The sequence below is a fragment of the Natrix helvetica genome (assembly GCF_964273705.1).
Source record: "Natrix helvetica genome assembly, chromosome: 3".
NCBI lineage: Eukaryota > Metazoa > Chordata > Lepidosauria > Squamata > Natricidae > Natrix > Natrix helvetica.
In genome coordinates, this window is record NC_138549.1 from 109,639,587 (window position 1) to 109,656,298 (window position 16,712).

Consider the following 16,712-nt stretch of genomic DNA (forward strand, 5'->3'; position numbering starts at 1 on the left):
TGTATTTCATAAAGTCTAATGATCTTCCTTCTAGCTATTTATCCCTAGACAGCATGGTGAAGTGGAAGTTGCTGCATTACAGGGCAGCAGAAAATCCTAAACTTATGTAGAGGTGATTTCCAACATCTCAAGTGTAGGATGATCACCGAAAAGTTCTACACATTCTTACTGTATCTATATGCAGAAGTATACTTAATGGGAAGTTTCTGTAACTCTTGGCCATGTTAAATGATGCCTACAAGCGAAATTGCTCTCTGGAGGGGAAATATTCTGCCAAATTGTAGACTTGTAGTGGAAAAGACTATAGACGTAAGAATTTAAAAATGTATATAGAGCTTTTCATTTTATTAAAAACATTAGATTTACAATAAAATGGTCAAAAGAACAAAAAAATACAGTGAAATAAGTTCATTAAAAAATGAAAGCCAAGGCAATTCAACTATCTTGGTATAGTTAAATTGAAGAAATAGTAGAAGTCCCAGAACAAAATGATCTTTGTTGACGCCGCCCCGAGTCCCTTGTGGAGAGGGAGCGGCTAACAAATCAAATAAATAGAAAATAGACAAAATGGAAACCTGTCCAATGTCAGTGAGAGATTATTTAACATATAGATAGTCCTCGATTTACAACTGTTTATTTAGTAACTGTTGGAAGTTACAACAGCATTGAAAAAAGTGACATGACAATTTTTCATACTTACAACCACTGCAGCATCTCTGTGGTCATGTGATCAAAATTTAGAAGCTTGGCAACTGGCTCATACTTATGACCGTTGCTGTTTACCAAGGTCATGTGACTACCTTTTGCAACCTTTTGACAAGCAAAATCAATGGGGAAGCCAGATTCACTTAACAACCGTGTTACCAGCTTATCAACTGCAGTGATTCACTTAACAACTGTAGCAAGAGAGATTGCAAAATGAGGCAAAATTCACCTAACAACTGTCTCACTTAGCAGCAGAAATTTTGGGCTCAATTGTGGCTGTAAATCAAGGATTATCTGTAGTAACCCCACACTGGAGAATTCTTCTGTCATATCATTGCTACATGAGCATCGGCCGGTTGTTATAGCACAGGAAGGAAGCCATCCCCCACAAAACTGTAAATACTAAGTACAGTTGACTTAATTAAAAAAAAAACATGGTTCCTAACGACAACAAATGTTCAACAGTAATTACTTTAATTTGGAAAGTTTTAAAATCATGTCTCATTTCCTTCTGTGACATTTTACAGAAAAGTAGACTGTATACATTTTTATAGACAGCGTGTCTGCATTCAAACAGTTATCTAGAGACACGAAATCCCACTCAAAGTTTCCTCCTGGTCCAGGTTTCATTTCGGGGTGCTTCTCTTTGTACAGCAACAAAATCACTCAAGCAGACCAATTCAGCTGATTCATAGAAATCTCCTAGGTGATAACAGAAATTCTAAAGTTAATTGTAATGAGTAGACATTTAAAAAAAAAGCCACAGAATTCACCCACATAGACACTATCTATTAGCCAGTACCTTAAATCACTACCAAAACCTTTTTAAAGAACTGTAACACATATAGGTTTGTAAGAAAGTAGTTCATAATCAGAGACCAGTCAATATTTCTCTCAACAGTGGAAGAAACAGGGATGTTTTCCCAGTTCCTAAATCAAAAAAAACTCAAGAAGGCTAACACAGTGCTTCAAATAAGCAACATCAAGTGACTTAATAGCCTTGAGATCAACCTTAATAGCACTATGGATTTGGCTCAGAATCAAGTTGGCAACTACTGCAGTTCTTTCAACTCTACGGTTGTTATTAGGTATATTATGTAACAAAACTATTTCTGAATTGTTATCAACTGTTTCCTCCATATGAAATGCACTGCATTGGTCCAAATGAAAGATTGCATGAGGATCAATAAATAAGGATTGGCACTCTCAATCTAGGTTCAACCATAATCAGTGTGTTTGGCCAACACTGGGCGGACTCAATAAGTGCCAGGCCTCCGGTGATAAGACTGATATCTCTAGCATGTACACCTCCTTCCGAACGAGCTTCCTATCCTCTTTCAGATCATCAGAACCCCCATTCAGTAGGACCTCCATCTTGTCAGATTTAAATTGCTTGACTATCATTCAACACATTATTGCCTCCAGACCAACTGGTGGTCCATGGACCACTGGTGGTCTGTGGGAAAATTTTTGGTGGTCCACAGAAAATGTATTTGCATGTTTTATATTGCATTAAATCGGGGGTCCTCAAACTACAGCCCCTGGTCAGATACATGCAATGAACATTTGTGTTGCTGTAGAAAGTCTTCCCCTTCAGGGTCTTTTTCTATGAGTCAGGGGGAGGGAAGAAATTCCAACTTGGGCTCTGCTTCAGCCTCCTGGTGCCAGGGTTGGCAAAGGCTGGAGGAAGTGCCGCTGGTGGCAAAGAGCCAGAGGACTTGTTCCAGTGGGACTCATCATGGCCTGGAACCGGCTGACCAACTGAGCCTCCAGGTGCCGGTACATGGCCTTGCACTCCCGCAAGTCTTCCCTCTGCTTGGAAAGCCTATGCTTGTAGTCCTCAGTGAGGTGCTTCTGCTGAGCCTCCTTCTCGGTCAGATCCAATTTGAACTGAGCCAGCTGCTTTGCCAACTCTTTCTCGTGGTGGCTGCTTAGCTCCAACAACTGCTTCCTGTTGGGGTCCTAAGGAGCCCGGGTGGGGAGGCGAGAAGTGGCTGGGAGGGGAGGTCTGAGTAGAGGCCGTCAAGGCGTCCCTTGATGTGAGTGACATCAAGTTGGCCACATCCACCCAGTCACATGACCACCTAGCCACACCCATCCAGCTGGTCATTAGGCAGATTATATTAGTGGTCTGCAGGGTTTAAAATTATGAATTTAGTGGTCCCTGAGGTCTGAAAGTTGGTGAAAGCCTGTTCCAGACTGATCAAGCACATACGTTCTTGGCTCAGAAGAGAAGAAAAAAGCTGAATATTATCTGCATATTGGTAGAACCTTGTCACCAAATGCTTGATGATCAGTTCCAGCAGGTTCATACAAAGGTTGAAACACACTGGAAGACAGACTGGAATTTTATGATTAAAATGTTATTTATTGGGCCAGTTTTTAATTGAGTTGAAAGTTCAGGCTTTAAGCAGACATGGGGATATTCGGTATACTGTTGCACCTCCTTATTTCTTTACAACCAAGTACAGAAATTGCTTGCTAGAGTAACAGAGCAGTGATGGTGAGCCTTTTGGGCATGGTCAGGTGTGGGCTGCTGGGGGTTCGGAGGGGTTAGGGAAAACCTCTAGCTAAGATTCTGTGCAGTTTGGAGAACCCTCAAATCCCACTTCTGGCTGACCCTGCTCACTTCACCCCTCCCTTCCCAGGAGTCCCCACGCAGCCTGTTTTGGATACACGCGGAGGCTCGGGGAGGGTGAAAAACAGGCCTACCAGAAGTTCGGGAAGGTCAGAAATGGGCCTGTTTTCCAGCCTCCAGAAGGCTTCCGGAGCCTGAGGAGGCCATTTCTGCCCTCCCGGAGGTTGAAGGAAAACTTCCAGAGCCGGGGGAAGGCAAAAACGCCTCCGGTCACTGTGGTACAGGAAGCTGATTAGGCCATGCCCACTATGGCCACGCCCATCCAGCAAACAGGCAGAGAACTCCTTGTTAAAAATTTTGAAGCCCACCACTGCTCTATATGTCAAAAATGTAGAAAGTGCCTAACATGACTCTGCTGGCATGTCACCACCTCCCCCAATCATTGCTTTGTGTAAGATGCTCCTGAGCTGTTGTGCAACAAAAGACTTCTGCAACAGCCAGGAAAAATGTGCTTGGAATAACATCTAAGAATCGAAGCACATTGAACTGCATGTATTACTGCTTAAATCGATACCACTTGGAGTGAGTTCCGGTACACTTAAAAGTTTTTCTAAGCAGGTAACTTCTTACCGTATTTACTGAGCCTTTGTTACGTCTATTGTTCCATTAGGTGGAAGTACTGTAGTCAATGAAAGGACTTCCAGTTCAGGGGCATCGAAAAAGTATGCCTACATTAATGGGGAGCAAGAGGGAGATATCAGAACATCGCGGATATCACAATCCGATATGTTTGTATAAGTAGTCCTCAATGTATGACCATTAGCTTAGCAAACATTCAAAGCTACGACAACCCCCTAAAAAGGTATTTGCAATTTGGATTTGAAGTAGGGATGGTTGGCCAACGCCCCATAATCACATGATCGCATTTTGGAAATTCAGCAACAGGCCCACATTTATGGAGGTGTCCCACAGATAAGTGATCACAATGTACTTCTGTTCTTTTAGCAAAAATGCCCAATGTGGACAATGGATTTGCTTACCAGCCACAGCATTCATTTAATGACTACCTCAAAAAAGGTTGCAAAATCAGGTACAGCCATGGGATGACCCGCTTCATGACTGGCATGACTTACAAGTGTAATTCCATGCTCAATTACAGTTGTAAAACAAGGACTACCTGTAATGTACTTGGGCAGGGAACAGTCAACATAGAAATAACAAAATATTCAAAGATAGAAGACACAGAGTATCAGATATGGGAAAACAATACCAAATCACTATTTATAGTAGATCTAACTGAAAAGTATAGTACAAGTAGTCCTTGACTTACAACAGTTAATTGAGTGACCATTCAAAGTTACAACACAACTGAAAAAGTGACATGTCCATTTTTCACACTGACAATCTTTGTAGCCACCCCATGCTCATGTGATCAAAGTTCACATGCTTGGCTACTGATTCATACTCATGACCATTGCTATTACTAAGATCATGTGATCACCTTTTGCAACCTTTTGACAGGCAAAATCAATGGGGAAGCCACATTCAACACAGTAACAACTGTGTTACCAGCTTAGCAACTGCACTTAACAATCATGGCAAGAAAGATCATAAAATGGGGCAAAATTCCCAACAAATGTCTCATTTAACAGCAGAAATTTTGGGATCAATTGTGGTCATAAGTTGAGGACAACCTATAGTAAAGATGACAAAGGAAATAAGCTAAAAGTTACTTAGTAATTGAACACTTTGTTAATTCTCTCTCCAACCAGCCTCCTGGGATTCCCTCCAACAAGCTTCTAGAGATATTTAAGTAACATCGTACACTTACAAGCATATGGATACACACAAATATACAATATATGCTGTAAGTAGCTTGCAAATATTCTGAATGTGTTAATTAGACATGTCATTGTCTAATTCTACAACAGCTAATCAAATCTAAATAAAATCAATATTGAAAAATAAAAATGGAATAGCTGAAAATAATACTTGACAAGTTGAGAGTTGTCATACCAAGCAACCAACAGCCAGTAAGGCATGAAGAAGGACAACTGTTACAATCGTAGCCATTGCGATTCTCCGGTTGTCATCTCTCACGGCAGGCCAAAATGTCATTACTAGAACAGATCCTGAAAGACACAGAGCAAATGCCACCAGAACCCATCGGAGAATTTTCTGTGGAATAATCCATAAAATCTGCAAGGGGAAAGGAAAAAAATAAAGTCCTGGCTTTACTAGCTGCAAAGTAAAACATTTTAATCTGCTATCCTAAATACCATCCAGGTACACCCTCAGCATCACCTGGGATAGAGAAACCTGACATACAGGAGTAGCACATTTGCCTCATCCTATCTGCACCTCATGACAAGGAACCCCATGGCAGAGTCCTGTACACAGACAGAATCCTGTATCACAGAGTCCTGTATCTTTGTCCAGTCAAACAGTTGTTATTATGGTCTGCCAGCAGCCTGCGAAGCTGGCAGGAGAATCAGACAGTGAGGAGGTTGGAGAGGAACATGCGCCAGAAAGGGGGTCAGGGCCATTCGGTAGTTACGTGCTGCCTCCAGAGTCTGACATCAGTGAGGCAGAAGAACAGTGTGAGCCTGTTACCACTGTGTGCATGCGCAGAGCTTCCAGAAGGCAAGAACAATTAAGACAAAAAGACTCGGGAGTAAGACTTGGAGATGATTGGCCCCTCCCATAAGACATAAAAGAGGAGCCAATGGACATGAGCCTTTGCAGGAAGCAATTTTGTTCATTCTGGTTGGTTCAAACTCTGAGAAGCTCCGTTTGACTCTGTGCTCTGTTTGGCCTTGCAAAACTAATCGGCAATTAGGTCTCTGGCAGCGTTTCAAGAGAGATGAAGGTGGGTGCTTATCCTGAAAGACCGTGGCAGACATCTTTCGGACTCTTCACAGACTTTGTGAATCATTACGGGATGTGAATGATCATAATTCAAAGCCGTTTAAATAAAAGAGGGTTTTGGGACTCAGCGTGTGATTTATGCTTTATCAGGAAGGCCAGGTCAGAACAGTTGTAGCCTCTCTATCAACACACATTTGTGAGAAGAAAGGCTGGGGTGTCTGTCAACTTCCAGAGATTTTGAAACCTTTCTCCAACTTGAGAACCTCCCCAGTAGGTGGGTAGGGACTGCAATCCCTAGGGTTCTCAGCTGCCATCGCTAAATCAAGAAATAATAGACTAAACAATTAAACAATTATGTCCTGCATCACACAATACAGATCTGTCAGTTAAACTTTGCATAAAACTGAGACTGGTCTATTTAGCTATTCCACATATTAGCCACATTGTTCTACCTAAAATACTTAATTGTACAATACTTACTGCTGTTGGTATATAGATGAAGAGTGAATAGCCATAAACACATACAATCTCGAGGAATGAGTAGGAGACAATGTTCACAACTTTATTATTTCTCCACATAAGGAATCCCCAGAGAGCGAGAGGAACTAGCCAGGCATAAGCATAGATGGCTGTCGCAGCTATGGAGACTATAACGACATGTATTTTAGGATTACCATTCATTTCAAGATTAACAGGCATTTTACATCATAATATGTTTGGCTTCAAGAGCTGCAGAGTAAACTCTGCAAGAAACAGTGATATCCTTCCAGATGTTCTTTAAAATTTATTAATCTAAATAAGAACCTTCAAGCCATATACCAAACCTTGGAAAGTGACAATTTCTCTATCCCATCACTTAGGGGGGTGGGGGGGAGGAATCGTTGAAATCAGTGACTGAAATAATCTCTTAGCCTCTGGCTCATAGAATTTAATATTCATATATTTAGAATTTTGTTTTCAATCTATTTGCCGCCTTGACTACTCACCATGGTTGAAAGTAGGGCCCGAGTTAAATAATAAATAATATACTGATTTGCCAAGGAATGTGTGGATTCTTAGAGAGCCTCTTCATGTGCCCATTAGGAATCGAAAGCTGTTTTGGGGATCTCAAGATGTGCATGTATCTTAGTCATTTATCTTTCTCTCCTTTCATGTCAATGTGCCAAGCGACACATCTTTTAAAATGGAAACCCCAGGACAAATGAGCAATTCAGAACAAAACTGCTAATTAAAGAATTTAGCAGGAGATAAAGTTAGAGTCTATGGCAATATAATTCTGAGCTAAATATCCAACTTGACAAGTTACTTGTCTCTTAGTTTATGTGAGGGGTGATTTATCTCTAGCTCTTCTCACAAGTACCGAACCCATCCATTCTGGTTACTGCTGTGGCTTACAACATGGAGAAGGACACAACTGGTCTTTCCTTGTCTGACATGGATCCAGGAACCACCTGCCCCAGGCTGGTTTAGAATACATCCCGGCACAGTTCGCCAAGCAAATGCATCTCTTTCACCAGTGATGATTCATGTTGGTGAGCTTGGCATTCTCACGTTCTCTTCCTAGACCCCATCCAAGTACTTCTCCATCCCCATCCAAGTAGTTCTCTTCACCCTTCAGATGTTTGTGAGCATCTCTCTCCTGCCTTCTTCGGAAGTCAAAGCTGTACAGATGCTGTACTTCCTGCCCACCCACCTTTCACCTTTCGGCTACCTAGAGCTAGAGGCACTGATTCCAGGGTTTGGCTGCAATGCCAAGCCTCCTGTGGGTGGTTTGTTTGAGCTCAGCATGTCAGGTTTATTTTCTGTCCTGAATGATGTCTATAGAGCAGTGATGGCTAACCTTGACTGCTAACAAGGGCCGCAAACGCGCGTACTGCTATAATGCAACACACGTGTGACACCCCCCCATGTGCACTCCCCCATGCCCCTTGTGCATGCACCCAGCTCCTCGCACATGTGGGGCAGAGACCCGAAAACCAGCTTGCCTGTGGGAGGTGTGTGCACATGCCCAGCGGAGCTTATTTATTTATTATTTATTTGATTTGATTTCTAGACCACCCCCTCTCCCTGAAGGGACTCGGGGCGGTGTACAGGTACCAAATTAAAAACCATACAAATAATCATAAATATAGTTAAAATCGAATTAAACCTTAAACCCCTGTACAAATTTATAAAAATTAAAAACTTAGCCTAAGACCAACCCGTGAAATTTAAAAATACAGACTGAGGTGGGAGAGCTGGAATTAGGCCAAGCCGGCTAGATTAAACAGGTGGGTTTTGAGCTTCTTACGGAAGGAGCGGAGGTCCGTGATTGTTCTAATATCAGAGGGTCGGGCCCATCACAGAGAAGGTGATGTGACGACTTGCGTGCCTCAAAGAGGGCTCTGTGTGCCACCTGTGGCACGCGTGCCATAGGTTCGCCATCGCGGCCCTAGAGTGAATGATGCTTCTCCTCCCTGTTGGAGCATGTCATGGATTCCTTCCTCCTGTCACCCCTGAGAATCAAGAGTTCCTTGCCTGCCTTTCAACATTCTGGCTACAAAGAAATCTGCAAACTGGTTTGCCACAATTCTCGCACCAGACTATTCCATTGAATAAAAACTGAATAGATATGAACTGTTTGAAATAATTTTACGAACCTTTGCGGAAGTCTGGCACATAATGAAAATCACGTTTACCCAGATGGATGAAGAATTTTGAAAGGTTGCCGCTAATTGCAACAGCAAAGACTAGGGTGGCACATATCCAAAACGGACCTTAATTGAGACAAAAGCAAATTCCCATTTTAGTTTGATTGATTTATTTGTATTCAGTGCAAAAGCGGGAGAAGAACCCTTATTCAAAAATTATATTGTTTGCACATACCATAAAGATCGGGATTACTCCGAATGTACAGTCTCACAAAGTTTTTCCCTGGCACTGGAAATACAGAACCTTTGATTCTGTCCAAAACCTGATAATAATTAAAGCAGCATAGATCATATGGCTGAAGATAAATAAACTGTTTAAATGAAAGAAATATTGAACACATTTTGGATTTAACAAAGCCATCTATACATTGCCCCATTGGAAATCAGGATCTTGGGCAAATTAAGTATGGTTTATTCAGTCAGAAATAAACAATGTGCAACATACTGCTTGCATTCATACATCAAGAAACCAAAAGCAAACAAATTACATTATGATTTGGATAATTAAATCCAGCCATTTTCCTTCTAATTTAAAAAAAAAGCCTTGTTAGTTCCCTTAATCATAGGTTTGGTTTGCAAATAAGCTAACTCGTAAATTGGTATGTGCTTGCTTTGAGCATTTAATGAATTCAGCCATTGTAGTTTAATGTTAGGTGCAAGCTGGTTGCTTTGAATTCTGAAAAAAACAAACAATACTTTAAAAAAAACTACAATGTGGTGATGGCTATAACTGAGAGAAAGCAACAGAGGTCTTTTCCCCCTAAGCAGCAAATAAGGGTTTATTAGATCAAAATTACGTGCATGGTAAGGTATACCAATGGACAGTTAGTAACTGATTCAAAAATCAAAGAAGATGGAAGGGGTATGCTGAACTACTGTATAGTAGAAATGTCAACATCCAAGATTCCTTAGGAAATATGTCTCTCTCGCAAGAACATCTAGTACTAGAAGAAGTAGTTAGAACTTAGCTACAGGAAGTCATGGAAAAGCCACAGAAATATGGCAAGCAACAGGAAAAGAATCAGTCAACGTGCCAATCAAGCTATGGCAGCAAATCTGGAAAGCCATGCTAAAGAGCTACAATCTGTGAAGCGGCCAACAGATTGGAAGAGGTCAACCTACTTTCCAATACTAAAAACAGGCAACTTAATAGAACATGCAAACTATTGTACAATATCCTTAATTTCACATATTGGCAAAGTATGCATATTGGAGCCCTACACTGAATAAAGAAATGCCAAAGGTTCAAGATGGTTTTTAAAAAGGACAAAAAACGCAAAACATGTTGTCAATTGCAGTATCCTGGGGTCGTGTGATCATCTCTTGTGACCTTCTGTCAAGCAAAGTCAATGGGGAAGCCAGATTCACTTAACAACCAGGTGACTAACTTATCAACTGCAGTGATTCTCTTTAACAATTGTAGCAAAAAATGTTGTAAAATGGGGCAAAACTCACTTAACAAATGTCTCACTTAATAACAGAAATTTTGGGCTCAATTATGGTAGTAGGTCGAGGACTATCTGTATGAAGAACAAGAAAAATCTTTAAAAAAGAATGCATGGTCATGAAAAAGTAGAAAAATGATGATCATATCCACAAAGTTCTATCCCAGCTATTTAAATTGGCAGAAAGAAGCAATGGATATTTGGAAGGTTTTCAAAAGGAATAGTCATGTATACCTTTAAGTCACATATGGACAAGGAAGTAGCAAAATAAACACAGAGCAGGATCTGCTATGCAGGATTGGCTCACAGAAACAAAAAGAGAAAAGAAAACTATTTCATTAAAGCAAACACATTATGCCCAGTGGTGGGATCCTACCAGTTTAACAACCGGTTTGGTGATCACAAGCTTTGCATGTGCAGTTTTGAGAAAACTTGCCTTCCCCGTTACTGCTGGGGAGGAAAACAGCTGAAGCGTGGCAATCCACTCTGCCCTCCAACTCAGCTGAGAAGATACTCTTGTCAGTAAAGCATAGGGGTGGGTGGGCCCAGCTGATCGTCGGAGCTACCGGTTTGTCCGAACTGGTCTGAACTAGTAGAATCCCACCCCAATTATGCACATACACATATGTGGAGGTAACAAACCTGGTACGTATCCACATCAAAAAATGTCTGATAATATTCAAATGTCCAGAACGGAGCACTTTTCTTCTGCCCAGCAAGCAACTGGAAGATAGGATTTTAAGAAGGAAGTACAGGTTTATTTCTTATTCAAATATATTATTTACACATACAAACAGTATCACTTAGGACAGAAACAGGGACCTCAACAGGAGAAAGTTGAATTTGGCATTTGTGCTGGGAAGCAGAGCTTTCAGGAAAATCTATGCCATATACTCTATGTTAGGGTTACTTACATTGTGTTAATTCTACAAACTCATCTCATTGAAAGCGCATGCATGTATTTTTGCCAAGTCTCTTGTCCGAGAGACAGACAACCTGGAATCAACCTGGCCAAAGCCCAATAATTTAGACCACACGTGTCAGGGGAAATTTTCACCCTGAAGAAAATGAGGTCTAGGATCGGGCTGATTTCCAACAGCATATACTTTAAGATGTGAAGAAAAAGAAAATAAAGATTCTGGAAAGCATATTCTAATTAATAAACAAACTTTAATACAAAAATAATAAATGGAAATAAAACAGAAACTAACTAATTGTTACATTTTGATAAAAGTGTTCCGTCTGCCAGTTTTACTGGCAGCCGGATAAAAGATCAGAAGTAGCTCTCTCTCTCTGGAATGTGTGAAGCATGCGCAATAAATCACTGTTAGAGTTTGTATGTGAATGAGGAAATGATTTGATTCACCGTTTTACCCAAACCTAGGTTTTATCCATTTCTTCATTCCCAGTCATAGATGGATATATATTCTTTCAATTTGTAGGCTAGATAGCTGTGAATTTACTCAACCTATCTCAAAGTCTGTGTAGAAGTTCGGATTTAATATTAAACGCAATCAAGTATTGTTACTATATTTTTGTCCATTGGCAGGGACAAAAATCTCTTCTAAAGTTCTTGGAGTGGAGATTTATATCCAGTTTGCATTGCTATCAGAAGTGAAAAAAAGTCATGCAGAATATCCTAAAGTTAATCATAATCTGTTTACACATAGGTGGATCCCCTTAATATTGACTTATTAAACCAGAAACGCAAACCAAGATTGTAACAATGGCAACAACACCTTTGTATATCAGCACAATGCTAATGGATGATTCAAGTCAAAGGTAACACTACATTAAGGGGGGAAATCCCTCATCCCATTAGATGGTTTCTAGCTGCGATCTAAATTTATAGCACATGAATCATCCCAAGACTATTCTAGTGTTTCCTGCAGAGAGATATCCTTAATAGTTTTACTGCTTTTTTGTATACAATATGTGCAGTGTTTATTAGCAATATGAGGAAGCATAGCAGTTTGCCGGATAGAATCAGTATGCTTTCATCAAACCTCAGTTTTATCAGAATCATCTGTCTCCAGAAGTTCATCGTCTTCTTCTCTTCCCGATTCTTGCAGGCGTCCGTGTTTTTTCTTTGGTTTTTCAGTAGGTTCATCAATACTTATAGTGACAGCATCTGGATGGGCTGCCAACAAATTGGCTGCATCGTCAAATTCTGAAAAACAAACATTTCCTGCAAGTGACTTTATTTTTCTTAGCATTTCCTCTCAAGGCATAGAGTTATATGGTATTAACTCTTGCATCTTATTCTAAAGTAAATATATTGTCAAATTACCAAGACGTTTGTTTACTCAGTTAAGCAAGGCTTTGGATCCGTGCCCTAGAACTGAGTTCAGCAGAACTGTTATTTATTAAAAATTGTTTTTCATTTCGCTGTATTCTGAAATTGAATATAAAAAGCAGCACCACAAAGCAGAAACCCAACAGGGAGACTTGTAACAAGTAGCAGTTAAAATAACAAACAATACTTACCTAACATCAGGAAGATTTCTGGTGTATTACACCTTCTCAGTTACTTGAGTTAATCTTATTGTATAACTATTAAGAATATGAATGAAACCAAAGGCCGATCTACTGCATCTCCTGTTTTGGTCAAGGAACAATTAAATGCCGAAGGAGAAGCTGGGATTAGGTTTAAGCAGAATATTTTGTGGAAAAGATAAAAAAAGAATGAAGTACATATGTCATTTGAATTCCTTGGTGCATTAAAAAAAATTACACCTTGAGATAATTCCCATTGGGAAAGGATAATTGTATTCAGTTCCACAATGATAACACTGCTTGTTGAAAAATAAGTGGCAGCACCATGCATTATAAATGAGCAGAGATTAAATTTGCAATGCAAAGCTACGACCAGTCGTGGGATTCAAATAATTTAACAACCGGTTCTCTGGCCTAATGATTTCTTCCAATAACCAGTTCACCAAACTGCTCAGAAAGTTAACAACCGGTTCTCCCAAAGTGGTGCCAACTGGCTGAATCCCACCACTGGCTACGACACAAAACAGTCTAAAGATTTTGGAAACCCCTTTTTGAAATGCACCTTGGAATTTGAAGTCATCCACAGCAGCCATTCATGCAGTGATATCCTTAGTTTGTTAATAGGAATTGAGCAAAATCCTGAAAAATATAAAGAGAACAAATATTGTCTTAGACTGAAAACTATACTTCTATTCTTCATTGTTGAAACTGATTTCCAGAGCTCTTCCAGCTATTCAGCATCATACAACAGATTCTTCAGATCAGTTCATTTCATCCAGAACACAAACTTGCCACAAGCATTGAGAGGATACATTAACCTACTGGGCAGAAATTCCTGCATATAATAGGGGAAATGCAAATAACTCCAAACCAGTACTTTATATTCATCTTCTATTAATATCATTAATTCAGCCAATTTGACTTGAGATAAATACCTTTACATATCCCAATTTATCTGGGATAAATTGGGATATGGGATAAAAAGAAAAAAAAGTATGACAATCAAATTGTACAGAGAAGTTCATAATCCAATGTTTACTTGAGTTCCCATTATGAGTTGCCTTGGTAAGAGTTATGCGTGTCCACAGTTTAACTTCCTACTACCAATAATGGAAACTCACTGAGTGACTTTGCACTAGTCACTCTTGACTTGTGGGGGAAAAGAATGGTATGTTTACTGCCTTAAGCCTCAGAATGAAAGGGATTAAAAATTGGTGAGTTAAAACAACTTTAATGCAAGGAAAAGAACACTCTGGCTGGCATTTAGTCAGAGAAGAAGTGGTGCGAAACTTGCTTTTCCCTTCCTTCTTACACGGAACTCTTATACATGCTTTTGGCTAATAAAAATTTGTATCTCTAGCAAATGTTGAAAAAAAAATCTCATCTTAACTGTATTTGAAGCACAACAGATTTCTTTCAACTTTCACTTGTATTCTGGTTATTCCATGAAAAATATAAAGCAAAAGCATTTACTTTTCCAAATAAAAGAATTCAGTTTACAATTTCCACAGTACTGTACTACATTATACAAGAAAACTTAATAATGCTTAAGGGATTTTGCAGCAGCACTGTGAAATGTAATCAGATTTGCTGCAGTATGTTTTTAAAAAAAATATTTACACAGAAATCTGTATCTCGGTTTCCTTTCTTTCCAGCACACCCTATACTGCTGTCAGTGTCACGCAAGGAGTACAATACTCTCAAAGGAAACTTATCTGGCTACATTTTAAGCCCAGGAAATCTCCATCCTCCCTTTGCCCATGGTTGCAAATTTACAATTAGGAAGAAATAAAATTGCAGATCAACACTTACAGAAATCTGCTTCTAATTAGTTCGGATCATTTAAAGAAAAGCAGATTAAGAATCGCTCTTATGTGGGGGATAGGGGTTTGATCCAACCACACTCAGTTTCTTGAGCAGAGTTTACAAGGCTCCTATGTTGACATTCACACCTGACATCTCTTGGGAGTTGGGGTGGGGGGAGGGGGTGGAATGGGCTTTTGCTAGCCAAACACGGATTTTATCCCTCTCCCTAAAGACAGGCCACAGTCGGAGTCCTACCCAACCACACCACCAGGCGGCGCCATCGCTACCTCCTCGGGGCAATACAACCCGATGGAAGACGCTGAGAACCAACCTGTATTGCAGGAAACAGCAGGCACTAAAGTAAACCCCGCCCTCTTCTCCGCTGTCTCTCGCACTTAAAGAGACAGAAGTCGCATGTAGCATCTTGACCAATCGATGTCGCTCCCTCCCGCCCTCTCCTCCCTTTAAAGAGACAGCAGCAATCAATTGCGAATGCATTTTCTCCCTAGCTTGGTACTCTTAAAATGTGCCCCAATGATGTTATAATTACAGGAACAGTTGCAGACCAGGGACAGCACTATGGAAAAGGCTAACTTAAATGGTAAAGCTTTTCCGAAGCATAAAAAACTTAAAGCCATGGCAATTTAAGCTATGGTGGATATGTTAACCTTCCAGATAGCAGAGTCACTTTAAAGAAGAAGAAGAAAAAAAGGCCAGGAAATCCATTTCCTGAATTGGCTATGACGTGTCAGCAGGTAGCAGGATGCTCTTTGGAGTTTAAGCAGAATTAGATTTGAGTAGAATTTGGATAGGAGACCACTTGGCAATCCTAGAACTGTCAGTCAGACCCATGTTCCTCAACCTCAACACCTTTTAAGCTCTTTGGACTTGCTGGCTGGGAAATTCTTGGGAGCTGAAATCCACATCTCTTAAAAGTTGCTGAGATTGAGAAATGCTGAGCTAAACTGGGAAGCTGAAAAGCATCTTGGCAAAAGGTGATAGCAAATAACTTCCATATCGTTGCCAAAACAATCTGCCCTAAGCGTACACATCTTCATTGGTTTTTTTTCTTTCTCAACTTGCCCCCTTGGGCCTGGTGCCCTAAGCACGTGCTTAGTCTGCTTAATGGTTAATACACCACTACATGAATATAACTGAGAAGTGACCAAGAGAAAATGTCGTAGATTTCATTTCCCTTACTTATAATAAGCCTGTGAATTACAGCTAGGAAACAAACCTCATTTAACTGTAGCGGCTCTTCTGTAGTAAAGATCTTCCAATAAACATTAATTAGTCAAAGATGCAAATATCCAACATCTTTTTAAAGACTTCTAATGTTGGGGCATTCACAACTTCTGGAGGCAACTTCTGTTCCACTGATTAATTGTTCTAACTGTCAGGAAGTTTCTCCTCAGTTCTAAGTTGCTTCTCTCCTTGATTAGTTGCCACCCATTGCTTCTTGTTCTACCCTCAGGTGCCTTGGAGAATAGTTTGACTCCCTCTTCTTTGTGGCAACCCCTGAGATATTGGAACACTGCTATCATGTCTCCCCTAGTCCTTCTTTCTCTTAAGCTAAACATACCCAGTTCCTGCAACCGTTCTTCATATGTTTTAGCCTCCAGTCCCCTAATCATCTTTTTTGCTCTTCTCTGCACTCTTTTTAAACATTTTTTCTACATCGTGGTGACCAAAACTGAATGCAGTCATATCTTTTGCATTCTCCCACGAGAGACAAAAGGTGTACAGTTAACGTTTTTAAAGGTCCGACTTCGAAAGTGAAAAACTCAGGAATTCTATATAGAAGTTATTGATCCAATTAAATGTGATTTTCTTTTTCTTTTTTGCCACTCACTTTTTTAGCTGTTTTGATGTGGGATTCCGGCTTAAAGACGGTTTCCCCCACCACTGCTGTGATATGGTCTCGGCTTTCTTTTCTTTTCCCCACTACTTCTCGTCCCGTTCTCCACTTTTGCAAATTTTCCGAAAGGGATTCGTGGATTAGACATTCGATCACGCGGAGGGGAAAAAATCGAGCTTTACTAAATATATATATCCCCTTATCTGTCTGTTTTTGTTTTTGCTGATGCTTTCCCCCCCCCCCCCGCCACCAGGAACGGCGTTACG

General features: G+C 40.3%; 1 protein-coding gene across 4 annotated transcripts; it reads right to left on the reverse strand.

Moving 5' to 3' along the window:
• Positions 1 to 324: 324 nt before the first annotated feature.
• Positions 325 to 16,701, reverse strand: YIPF1 (Yip1 domain family member 1). Of its 4 annotated transcripts, none has more exons than XM_081946317.1 (10): positions 16,441 to 16,701; positions 13,345 to 13,421; positions 12,293 to 12,456; positions 10,929 to 11,009; positions 9,017 to 9,104; positions 8,791 to 8,907; positions 6,632 to 6,798; positions 5,300 to 5,482; positions 3,914 to 4,011; positions 325 to 1,407 (listed from the first exon to the last, which is right to left on the reverse strand). In XM_081946317.1, the coding sequence occupies exons 2-9, from the start codon at positions 13,373 to 13,375 to the stop codon at positions 3,919 to 3,921; spliced, it is 924 nt and encodes a 307-aa protein (XP_081802443.1). In that variant the 5' UTR covers positions 13,376 to 13,421; positions 16,441 to 16,701; the 3' UTR covers positions 325 to 1,407; positions 3,914 to 3,918. The 4 variants fall into 4 exon arrangements, with proteins under 4 accessions (XP_081802443.1, XP_081802444.1, XP_081802445.1 ...); XM_081946318.1 differs by lacking the exon at positions 16,441 to 16,701 and adding an exon at positions 14,920 to 14,977; XM_081946319.1 differs by lacking the exon at positions 16,441 to 16,701 and adding an exon at positions 14,595 to 14,717.
• Positions 16,702 to 16,712: the final 11 nt, after the last annotated feature.

What these genes read in the sequence shown, in the direction of transcription:
- YIPF1 (XM_081946317.1), bottom strand. Translation starts at nt 13,375, where the DNA reads ATGGCTGCTGTGGATGACTTCAAATTCCAAG. An exon ending in GGATGACTTCAAATTCCAAG is followed by an intron (nt 12,457 to 13,344) that starts GTGCATTTCAAA and finishes TTTGTTTTTCAG; the next exon opens with AATTTGACGATGCAGCCAAT. An exon ending in ATGATTCTGATAAAACTGAG is followed by an intron (nt 11,010 to 12,292) that starts GTTTGATGAAAG and finishes CCTATCTTCCAG; the next exon opens with TTGCTTGCTGGGCAGAAGAA.